At 51.4% G+C, this 12,810-nt stretch overlaps 1 protein-coding gene across 4 annotated transcripts in view; it reads right to left on the bottom strand.

Moving 5' to 3' along the window:
- Positions 1–12,810, bottom strand: part of TFEC (transcription factor EC) — a 245,196-nt gene that overhangs the window by 48,265 nt on the left and 184,121 nt on the right. For all 4 annotated transcript variants that reach the window (XM_069627888.1, XM_069627889.1, XM_069627886.1 and 1 more), the window contains exon 2: positions 1,051–1,302. In XM_069627888.1, the coding sequence (XP_069483989.1) occupies positions 1,051–1,302 (252 nt within the window). The remainder of the gene's footprint in view (positions 1–1,050; positions 1,303–12,810) is intronic.

Raw genomic sequence — 12,810 nt, 5'->3', positions numbered from 1 at the left:
ACCTACACTGAGGAAATATGCGTTTGGGCAAAAGGGCAAAACCCCTAACAAAAACGACACTCTGAACACTTGATTTCCATCTTGTAGCGTTCTCTGTAACAGTGCCTCGATGCCTAAGGGTTTTGCGCGCTTTATAAATAATAGGCGACTATTGAGCCAGACCGGTGGGGGTAGGACAGAGAAGCGTTTTTTAAAAAAAAAAAATCGAAGGGTAAGTGAAAGGGTGAGGAAGAGCTATGCGATGCCAAATCACCACCCTAGTGGTCTCAGAGAGCCTGGCGTGTCCGGGAGGTAGGGGTATTGTGTCCTTGCCACGGGTGGCCAGCTCAGGAGAGAGGACGGAGAGATTGAATAAGAAAAGGGTGCGGGTAAAGTTTTGGACAGACATTGGGAGAGCACTGCAATACACTAAAAAAGAAAGAAATTACGCTATAAGTGATTGTAAATACAGAAGGGATAACAAAAGTCTCACAGCTGTGCAGTTTGCCTTGTAAATACCGTTCAGCGATATTAAATGTTGCACAAGTCCAAAGCGTCCAGAACAGCGTAAGAGGCAAAGAGGTACTTCAGGTACTTCGCCTGGTGCGCGCGGATTGGTGTATTTAACAGCTTGTTAGCCAAAGGCGCGGGGCCTCAACAGTTAAAGCCGTATAACGGCAATTTACACACGTTCGGTGGTATTAGATGTTGCACAAGTCCAAAGCGTCCAGAGCAGCGTAAGAGCAGCATGAGAGGCAAAGAGGTACTTCAGGTACTTCGCCTGGTGCGCGCAGTGGGCCTCATTACAAGTTTGCCAGTCCGGCACCGTTACTACCGTTGAGTTGTGCGGATGCACCGGCGTTGCAGTAATCTAGGCGTGGCGTGGTAATAGCCCTGATAGGTGCTCTTGTGTGCCTCAGGGTGCCTGGCAAGATGCCCTGATGCAACGCACCAGCTTAGGTGAAGGCCTGAGAGAAGCCTCAAGACTCTAAGATACCTCTAAGGTACCTTAGCTATGAACATTATGTGTGCAGTCATGATTTTCAGAGTAAGAAGTCTGGAAAGCCGTACCTCGGTTCCATGGTCGCACTCGAGGGCAAGCAGCTTGGCCACGCAACTGTCGGCGATGCAGTTCTCGGTGACCGGCGGCATGTGCCCGCTCCTGGTGCCCGGCACCACCCCGGTAGATTGGGCTTTTTGGGAAGGGGAAAAAGAGAGTGCTTGACTGGGCAGCTTGGCACCCAGGCTTAGGTACTGTTTCACCTGCTGCCTCTGGGTTTGCTGTATATGGTACTTGCTTGGGGTGTCCAGGTGGGCTTGAACCTGTTGAGAGAAGGAAGAAGATATGATAATGGCATGTGCAAACAGTGTAGGATGCAAAGAACTAGAATTTACTTTAGGCGTTCATGGGTTTTATAAGACGATGGCGGTCTCTGTAGCCTTATAATTTCATGGTGTTGGCCCTCTTTTACTCTGCGCTTTAGCACGACTTATCTCAGGTTTGGCCCTCTAATACACAAAGGGTTTTATGGTCTTTCCATCAAAAAGGTTTCCATCGAAACATTTTCCAACGAAAATTATGCATCGAAAATGTTTACATCGAATGCATTTTTTAATTTTTTTATTTTATTTAAGGGTTCCCCGAACCCCCCATTTTTTAGCCATAAAAACCCTTTCCATCGAAACATAACCCTTTACCCAACCCATATATGCATTCCATGCATATTTTTTTCGATGCATAATTTTCGATGGAAACCTTTTCGATGGAAATACCAGATGCTACACAAAGGCTATTTGACTACTGCTGACCCTAGGTTATAATAATAATCTCCTATTGTATACAGCACTTATCAATCGAATTCTTCCGCTTCCCTTTTATCGACCACAGAAGGATTAAGGGTTCAGCACAGGGCTTTAAGTGGATGCAGGGCTAGCCAGGGCTGAGCCACACCAGTCTCAGAAAAATGGTTCTGGGACGGGGCCCAGTCGAGACTCCATAATGCCCCTGAGCAGCTCCAGCCAATGAAGCTGCTAGAGGCTTTTATCCATAATGGTGGCACAGGCAACTGCCAGGCATCCCTTTAACCAAGAGATGCCAAGGCTGCTGAAAACCAAGGCCATTTTTCCTAATGCCTGAAGCTCTTGCTCAATCGCTGGAGCATCAAGCTTAAGATAAAAGGCCTCGGCTTCTAGAGGCTTCGCCTTTTCATCCTTCATGGCTTCTCTTTGTAAAAGGAATGTCTGGTGGGGGCAGCACCTCCATTCTGGATGGAAACATGTGGCCTGTCCGCTACTCAAGGCATCCCTTTTACATAAGGGATGCAGGGATCATCAGCCTTGCAACCCCTGGGAGCGAGGGTGATGATCCCTGCAAATGGATACTTGGCAGGGGTCTGCGCCACCATTAAGGAATAAAAAAGGTGGTGTCGACTACCGCTAGGCACCCCTTTAGTTAAGAGATGCAGGGATCAGACCCTCTCGCCAGGGGAAAAGGGGTATGATCGCTGCAAAGGGATGCCTGGCAGGGGTCTCCTGCAGCCCATTAGGCCATTAAGCCAGGGTTCGATAAAGGAGCCTCACTAATGGGATGCAGTCGATACCCAGCATTAGGCCACACCCCCTTGAGGAGCCCCGTCTCGTTTCCCCATGCCACTTCTAACACTGGTTGAGCCTCTTGTGCCGAGATTCGATACTTGGTCTGCAGGGTTCACACAGATGTCAGAAGTGAGCACTTAACTCACTCATCATCCCTGAAAGTGCTATAAAGTGCTGGCCTCTTAGGCATTCCTATGCAAATAGGATAAACATACTCGCGCTTAGCACTTAAACCCCAAGAAGGTGTCCACAGTCCCCTAGCACTCATAATCTGGGGGACGCAATGTTGGTAGCAGAAACTAGATGAAGAGGCATCCACATGGGCTTGTTCTACCACCTCCACTACCACCTGAAACAGATATTGTTCATAATCAAATGGCACCAATTCACATTGTTGCATGATCCAATGCCACCAATTGACATTGTTGCATAACCCAATGCCACCATTTCACATAGTTGCACAATTCAATGCCAACAATGTACATCTTTGCATAATGCAATGCCACCAATTCACATCGTTGCATGATCCAATGGCACGAATTCAGTGTTGCATAATAGAACGCCACCAATTTACATTGTTGCATAATCCAATGCAACTCATTTACATCTTTGCATAATGCAATGCCACCAATTCACATTGTTGCATAATCCAATGCCACCAATTTACATTTTTGCACAGACCAATGCCAGCCATTTGCATCGTTGCATAATGCAATGCCACCATTTCACATCGTTGCATTACCTAATGTCAACAATTCACATTGTTGCGTAATACAATGCCACAAATGTACATCTTTGCATAATGCAATACCACCAATTCACATTGTTGCATAATCCAATGCCACCAATTTACATTTTTGCACAGACCAATGCCACCAATTTACATTGTTGCATATGCAGTGCCACCAATTTACATTGTTGCATAATCCAATGCCGCCAATTTACATTGTTGCATAATCCAATGCCACCCATTTGCATCGTTGCATAATGCAATGCCACCATTTCACATCGTTGCATTATCTAATGTCAACAATTCACATTGTTGCATAATGCAATGCCACCAATTTACATCTTTGCACAGTCCAATGCCACCCATTTGAATCGTTGCATAATGCAATGCCACCAATTCACATTGTTGCATAATCCAATGCCACCGATTTACATTTTTGCATAGTCCAATGCCACCAATTTAATTGTTGCATAATGCAATGCCACCAATCCACATCGTTGCATGATCCAATGGCACCAATCACTTCGTTGCATAATCCAATGCCCCCAATTCACATTGGTGCATAATCCATTGCCAGCCATGAACATCGTTGCATAATTCAATGCCACCAATTCAAATCGTTGCATAATCCAATGCCACCAATTTACATCTTTGCATAATGCAATGCCACCAATTCACATCGTTGCATGATCCAATGGCACAAATTCAGTGTTGCATAATAGAACGCCACCAATTTACATTGTTGCATAATCCAATGCAACTCATTTACATCTTTGCATAATGCAATGCCACCAATTCACATTGTTGCATAATCCAATGCCACCAATTTACATTTTTGCACAGACCAATGCCACCCATTTGCATCGTTGCATAATGCAATGCCACCATTTCACATCGTTGCATTACCTAATGTCAACAATTCACATTGTTGCGTAATACAATGCCACAAATGTACATCTTTGCATAATGCAATACCACCAATTCACATTGTTGCATAATCCAATGCCACCAATTTACATTTTTGCACAGACCAATGCCACCAATTTACATTGTTGCATAATGCAGTGCCGCCAATTTACATTGTTGCATAATCCAATGCCGCCAATTTACATTGTTGCATAATCCAATGCCACCCATTTGCATCGTTGCATAATGCAATGCCACCATTTCACATTGTTGCATTATCTAATGTCAACAATTCACATTGTTGCATAATGCAATGCCACCAATTTACATCTTTGCACAGTCCAATGCCACCCATTTGAATCGTTGCATAATGCAATGCCACCAATTCACATTGTTGCATAATCCAATGCCACCGATTTACATCTTTGCATAGTCCAATGCCACCAATTTAATTGTTGCATAATGCAATGCCACCAATCCACATCGTTGCATGATCCAATGGCACCAATCACTTCGTTGCATAATCCAATGCCCCCAATTCACATTGGTGCATAATCCATTGCCAGCCATGTACATCGTTGCATAATTCAATGCCACCAATTCAAATCGTTGCATAATCCAATGCCACCAATTTACATCTTTGCATAGTCCAATGCCGCCAATTTACATCGCTGCATAATGCAATGCCACCAATTCACCTCGTTGCATTATCTAATGTCAACAATTCACATTGTTGCGTAATACAATGCCACAAATTTACATCTTTGCATAATGCAATACCACCAATTCACATCGTTGCATAATGCAATGCCACCAATTCACATTGCTGCATAATAGAATGCCTCCAATTCACATTGTTGCATAATGCAATGCCACCAATGTACATCGTTGCATAGTTCTACAATTCAAATTGATGTTCTATAATGGGACCTGTTGTTTCTAAGGTAGTGCTTACATTACTTCACTCTTGATGGGTCAAATACTTTAGAATCGAAAGAAGTTTTTCTAACTATAACACTTATAATGTAATTTCTCAGAACATCAATCATGCGTGCTGGCCACAGTGCCCTCCTTCATAGTGCCATGTCGTTTGATCAATTCTGAACATTAAATGCATGGATAGAATGATTGAAAATGGCTATAATTGCAGTTCTATAAATGTCTCAGAAGTGGAGAGTGGTTCTATTTCTGATAATGAACACATAGGAATGAACAGAAGGATCTCCAGCGAATTCCAGCCCCTAAGATGTTGCATCACTTGGGCGAGCAGAATTCCACCCCGCATCCCCTATGCCGCGCATTTGCAGTCCCTGATGTGTATGAAAGATGTCTGCCAGTGGAAGCTCTGTGTGTCTTTCTGGGCTCATTGTACACTCCCATGTCCTCTGCCTCAGAGCAAATGCACAAAGACCTTCAATCTCCTGAGAAGCGTGAGGAGTTCCATACAATACAATGTAGGTTGCACAAAACTGGCCTTACTAACACCCTTCACAATAACAGTACTTGAAATGGTGCTAATCCTGTTACTCCATCCACTCCCCACCCTACCTGAGACTGGGTGATCTGATCCCCACTGTTCCCTCCCCTGGTTACTAGCTCCATACACTGTCCACTCCCCACCCTACCTGAGACTGGGTGATCTGATCCCCGCTGTTCCCTCCCCTGGTTACTAGCTCCATACACCGTCCACTCCCCACCCTACCTGAGACTGGATGATCTGATCCCCACTGTTCCCTCCCCTGGTTACTAGGTCCATACAGCGTCAACTCCCCACCCTATCTGAGACTGGGTGATCTGATCCCCGCTGTTCCCTCCCCTGGTTACTAGGTCCATACACCGTCCACTCCCCACAGTACCTGAGACTGGCCGATCTGATCCCCACTGTTCCCTCCCCTGGTTACTAGCTCCATACACCGTCCACTCCCCACCTTACCTGAGACTGGATGATCTGATCCCCACTGTTCCCTCCCCTGGGCACTAGCCCCATACACCATCCACTCCCCACCCTACCTGAGACTGGATGATCTGATCCCCACTGTTCCCTCCCCTTGTTACCTGAGACTGGTCGATCTGATCCCCACTGAACCCTCCCCTGGTTATTAGCTCCATACACTGTCCACTCCCCACCCTACCTGAGACCGGGCGATCTGATCCCCACTGTTCCCTCCCCTGGTTATTAGCTCCATACATCGTCCACTCCCCACCCTACCTGAGACTGGATGATCTGATCCCCACTGTTCCCTCCCCTGGTTATTAGGTCCATACACCATCCACTCCCCATCCTACCTGAGACTGGATGATCTGATCCCCACTGTTCCCTCCCCTGGTTATTAGGTCCATACACCATCCACTCCCCACCCTACCTGAGACTGGGGGATCTGATCCCCACTGAACCCTCCCCTGGTTATTAGCTCCATACACCGCCCACTCCCCATCCTACCTGAGACTGGGTGATCTGATCCCCGCTGTTCCCTCCCCTGGTTACTACGTCCATACACCGTCCACTCCCCACAGTACCTGAGACCGGGCGATCTGATCCCCCACTGTTCCCTCCCCAGGTTATTAGCTCCATGCACCGTCCACTCCCCACCCTACCTGAGACTGGATGATCTGATCCCCACTGTTCCCTCCCCTGGGTACTAGCTCCATACACCGTCCACTCACCACCCTACCTGAGACTGGATGATCTGATCCCCACTGTTCCCTCCCCAGGTTACCTGAGACTGGGCGATCTGATCCCCACTGAACCCTCCCCTGGTTATTAGGTCCATACACCGTCCACACCCCACCCTACCTGAGACCGGGCTGTCTGATCCCCACTGTTCCCTCCCCTGGTTATTAGCTCCATACACCGTCCACTCCCCACCCTACCTGAGACCGGCGATCTGATCCCCACTGTTCCCTCCCCTGGTTATTAGCTCCATACAGCGTCCACTCCCCACCCTACCTGAGACCGGGCGATCTGATCCCCACTGTTCCCTCCCCTGGTTACTAGCTCCTTACACCGTCCACTCCCCACCCTACCTCAGACCTGGTGATCTGATCCCCACTGTTCCCTCCCCTGGCTATTAGCTCCATACAGTGTCCACTCGCCACCCTACCTGAGACTGGGTGATCTGATCCCTGCTGTTCCATCCCTGATCTGACCCCGCTGTTCCCTCCCCTGGTTACTAGGTCCATACACCGTCCACTCCCCACAGTAACTGAGACTGGGTGATCTGATCCCCGCTGTTCCATCCCTGATCTGACCCCGCTGTTCCCTCCCCTGGTTATTAGCTCCATACACCGTCCACTTCCCACCCTACCTGAGACTGGATGATCTGATCCCCACTGTTCCCTCCCCAGGTTACCTGAGAATGGGCAATCTGATCCTGACTGAACCCTCCCCTGGTTATTAGCTCCATACAGCGTCCACTCCCCACCCTACCTGAGACCGGGCGATCTGATCCCCACTGTTCCCTCCCCTGGTTACTAGCTCCATACACCGTCCACTCCCCACCCTACCTGAGACCAGGTGATCTGATCCCCACTGTTCCCTCCCCTGGTTATTAGCTCCATACAGTGTCCACTCCCCACCCTGCCTGAGACTGGGTGATCTGATCCCTGCTGTTCCATCCCTGATCTGACCCCGCTGTTCCCTCCCCTGGTTACTAGGTCCATACACCATCCACTCCCCACAGTACCTGAAACCGGGTGATCTGATCCCCGCTGTTCCCTCCCTGGTTACTAGGTCCATACACCGTCCACTCCCCACCCTATCTGAGACTGGGTGATCTGATCCCCACTGTTCCCTCCCCTGGTTATTAGCTCCATACACCGTCCACTCCCCACCCTACCTGAGACTGGGTGATCTGATCCCCACTGTTCTCTCCCCTGGTTATTAGCTCCATACACCGTCCACTCCCCACAGTACCTGAGACCGGGTGATCTGATCCCCGCTGTTCCCTCCTCTGGTTACTAGGTCCATACAGCGTCCACTCCCCACCCTACCTGAGACTGGGTGATCTGATCCCCACTGTTCCCTCCCCTGGTTACTAGCTCCATACACCGTCCACTGCCCACCCTACCTGAGACTGGGTGATCTGATCCCCACTGTTCCCTCCCCTGGTTATTAGCTCCATACACCGTCCACTCCCGACCCTTCCTGAGACTGGGTGATCTGATCCCCACTGTTCCCTCCTCTGGTTATTAGCTCCATACACCGTCCACTCCCGACCCTACCTGAGACTGGGTGATCTGATCCCCACTGTTCCCTCCCCTGGTTATTAGATCCATACACCGTCCACTCCCGACCCTACCTGAGACTGGGTGATCTGATCCCCACTGTTCCCTCCCATGGTTACCTGAGACTGGGCGATCTGATCCCCACTGTTCCCTCCCCTGGTTACTAGCTCCATACAGCGTCCACTCCCCACCCTATCTGAGAATGGGTGATCTGATCCCCACTGTTCCCTCCCCTGGTTATTAGCTCCATACACCGTCCACTCCCGACCCTACCAAAGACTGGGTGATCTGATCCCCACTGTTCCCTCCCCTGGTTACCTGAGACTGGGCGATCTGATCCCCACTGTTCCCTCCCCTGGTTACTAGCTCCATACAGCGTCCACTCCCCACCCTATCTGAGACTGGGTGATCTGATTCCCACTGTTCCCTCCCCTGGTTACTAGCTCCATACACCGTCCACTCCCCACCCTACCTGAGAACGGGCGATCTGATCCCCACTGTTCCCTCCCCTGGTTATTAGCTCCATACACCGTCCACTCCCCACCCTACCTGAGACCGGGCGATATGATCCCCACTGTTCCCTCCGCAGGTTATTAGGTCCATACACCGTCCACTCCCCACCCTACCTGAGACTGGGTGATCTGATCCCCACTGTTCCCTCCCCTGGTTATTAGCTCCATACAGCGTCCACTCCCACCCCTACCTGAGACTGGGTGATCTGATCCCCACTGTTCCCTCCCCTGGTTATAAGCTCCATACACCGTCCACTCCCCACCCTACCTGAGACTGGGTGATCTGATCCCCACTGTTCCCTCCCCTGGTTATTAGCTCCATACACCGTCCACTCCCGACCCTACCTGAGACTGGGTGATCTGATCCCCACTGTTCCCTCCCCTGGTTACCTGAGACTGGGCAATCTGATCCCCACTGTTCCCTCCCCTGGTTACTAGCTCCATACAGCGTCCACTCCCCACCCTATCTGAGACTGGGTGATCTGATCCCCACTGTTCCCTCCCCTGGTTTTTAGCCCCATACACAGTCCACTCCCCATCCTACCTGAGACCGGGCGATCTGATCCCCACTGTTCCCTCCCCTGGTTACTAGCTCCATACACCGTCCACTCCCCACCCTACCTGAGACCTGGCGATCTGATCCCCACTGTTCCCTCCCCTGGTTATTAGCTCCATACACCGTCCACTCCCCACCCTACCTGAGACAGGGCGATCTGATCCCCATTGTTCCCTCCGCAGGTTATTAGGTCCATACACCGTCCACTCCCCACCCTACCTGAGACTGGATGATTTGATCCCCACTGTTCCCTCCCCTGGTTACTAGCTCCATACACCGTCCACTCCCCACCCTACCTAAGACCGGGTGATCTGATCCCCACTGTTCCCTCCCCTGGTTATTAGCTCCATACAGCGTCCACTCCCCACCCTACCTGAGACCGAGCGATCTGATCCCCACTGTTCCCTCCCCTGGTTACTAGCTCCATACACCGTCCACTCCCCACCTTACCTGAGACCGGGTGATCTGATCCCCACTGTTCCTTCCCCTGGTTATTAGCTCCATACAGTGTCCACTCCCCACCCTACCTGAGACTGGGTGATCTGATCCCTGCTGTTCCATCCCTGATCTGACCCCGCTGTTCCCTCCCCTGGTTACTAGGTCCATACACCGTCCACTCCCCACAGTACCTGAGACCGGGTGATCTGATCCCCGCTGTTCCCTCCTCTGGTTACTAGGTCCATACACCGTCCACTCCCCACCCTACCTGAGACTGGGTGATCTGATCCCCACTGTTCCCTCCCCTGGTTATTAACTCCATACACCGTCCACTCACCACAGTACCTGAGACCGGGTGATCTGATCCCCGCTGTTCCCTTCCCTGGTTACTAGGTCCATACAGCATCCACTCCCCACCCTACATGAAACTGGGTGATCTGATCCCAACTGTTCCCTCCCCTGGTTACTAGGTCCATACAGCGTCCACTCCCCACCCTACCTGAGACTGGGTGATCTGATCCCCACTGTTCCCTCCCCTGGTTACTAGCTCCGTACACCGTCCACTCCCCACCCTACCTGAGACTGGGTGATCTGATCCCCACTGTTCCCTCCCCTGGTTATTAGCTCCATACACCGTCCACTCCCGACCCTACCTGAGACTGGGTTATCTGATCCCCACTGTTCCCTCCCCTGGTTATTAGCTCCATACACCGTCCACTCCCGACCCTACCTGAAACTGGGTGATCTGATCCCCACTGTTCCCTCCCCTGGTTATTAGCTCCATACACCGTCCACTCCCCACCCTACCTGAGACTGGGTGATCTGATCCCCACTGTTCCCTTCCCTGGTTATTAGCTCCATACACCGTCCACTCCCCACCCTACCTGAGACCGGGCGATCTGATCCCCACTGTTCCCTCCCCTGGTTACTAGCTCCATACACCGTCCACTCCCTACCCTACCTGAGACTGGATGATCTGATCCCCACTGCTCCCTCCCCTGGTTACCTGAGACTGGGTGATCTGATCCCAACTCTTCCCTCCCCTGGTTACCTGAGACTGGGTGATCTGATCCCCGATGTTCCCTCCCCTGGTTACCTGAGACTGGGTGATCTGATCCCAAATGTTCCCTCCCCTGGTTACTAGGTCCATACACCGTCCACTCCCCACAGTACCCGAGACTGGGTGATCTGATCCCCACTGTTCCCTCCCCTGGTTACTAGGTCCATACACCGTCCACTCCCCACAGTACCTGAGACTGGGTGATCTGATCCCCACTGTTCCCACTCCTGGTTATTAGGTCCATTCTCCGTCCACTCCCCACAGTACCTGAGACTGGGTGATCTGATCCCCACTGTTCCCTCCCCTGGTTATTAGCTCCATACACCGTCCACTCCCCACCCTACCTGAGACAGGGCGATCTGATCCCCACTGTTCCCTCCGCAGGTTATTAGGTCCATACACCGTCCACTCCCCACCCTACCTGAGACTGGATGATTTGATCCCCACTGTTCCCTCCCCTGGTTACTAGCTCCATACACCGTCCACTCCCCACCCTACCTAAAACCGGGTGATCTGATCCCCACTGTTCCCTCCCCTGGTTATTAGCTCCATACAGCGTCCACTCCCCACCCTACCTGAGACCGGGCGATCTGATCCCCACTGTTCCCTCCCCTGGTTACTAGCTCCATACACCGTCCACTCCCCACCTTACCTGAGACCGGGTGATCTGATCCCCACTGTTCCTTCCCCTGGTTATTAGCTCCATACAGTGTCCACTCCCCACCCTACCTGAGACTGGGTGATCTGATCCCTGCTGTTCCATCCCTGATCTGACCCCGCTGTTCCCTCCCCTGGTTACTAGGTCCATACACCGTCCACTCCCCACAGTACCTGAGATCGGGCGATCTGATCCCCGCTGTTCCCTCCTCTGGTTACTAGGTCCATACACCGTCCACTCCCCACCCTACCTGAGACTGGGTGATCTGATCCCCACTGTTCCCTCCCCTGGTTATTAGCTCCATACACCGTCCACTCCCCACAGTACCTGAGACCGGGTGATCTGATCCCCGCTGTTCCCTCCCCTGGTTACTAGGTCCATACAGCATCCACTCCCCACCCTACATGAAACCGGGTGATCTGATCCCAACTGTTCCCTCCCCTGGTTACTAGGTCCATACAGCGTCCACTCCCCACCCTACCTGAGACTGGGTGATCTGATCCCCACTGTTCCCTCCCCTGGTTACTAGCTCCATACAGCGTCCACTCCCCACCCTACCTGGGACTGGGTGATCTGATCCCCACTGTTCCCTCGCCTGGTTATTAGCTCCATACACCGTCCACTCCCGACCCTACCTGAGACTGGGTGATCTGATCCCCACTGTTCCCTCCCCTGGTTATTAGCTCCATACACCGTCCACTCCCGACCCTACCTGAGACTGGGTGATCTGATCCCCACTGTTCCCTCCACTGGTTATTAGCTCCATACACCGTCCACTCCCGACCCTACCTGAGACTGGGTGATCTGATCCCCACTGTTTCCCCCCTAGTTACTAGCTCCATACACCATCCACTCCCCACCCTACCTGAAACTGGGTGATCTGATCCCCACTGTTCCCTCCCCTGGTTATTAGCTCCATACACCGTCCACTCCCCACCCTACCTGAGACTGGGTGATCTGATCCCCACTGTTCCCTTCCCTGGTTATTAGCTCCATACACCGTCCACTCCCCACCCTACCCGAGACTGGATGATCTGATCCCCACTGTTCCCTCCCCTGGGTACTAGCTCCATACACCGTCCACTCCCCACCCTACCTGAGACTGGATGATCTGATCCCCACTGTTCCCTCCCCTGGTTACTAGCTCCATGC

This window comes from Ambystoma mexicanum, chromosome 12, assembly GCF_040938575.1.
Source record: "Ambystoma mexicanum isolate Mex_15411 chromosome 12, UKY_AmexF1_1, whole genome shotgun sequence".
Taxonomy (NCBI): Eukaryota; Metazoa; Chordata; class Amphibia; order Caudata; family Ambystomatidae; genus Ambystoma; species Ambystoma mexicanum.
The sequence above is the reverse complement of the archived record's forward strand: the minus strand, read 5'-3'. Positions and strand labels throughout refer to the sequence as shown.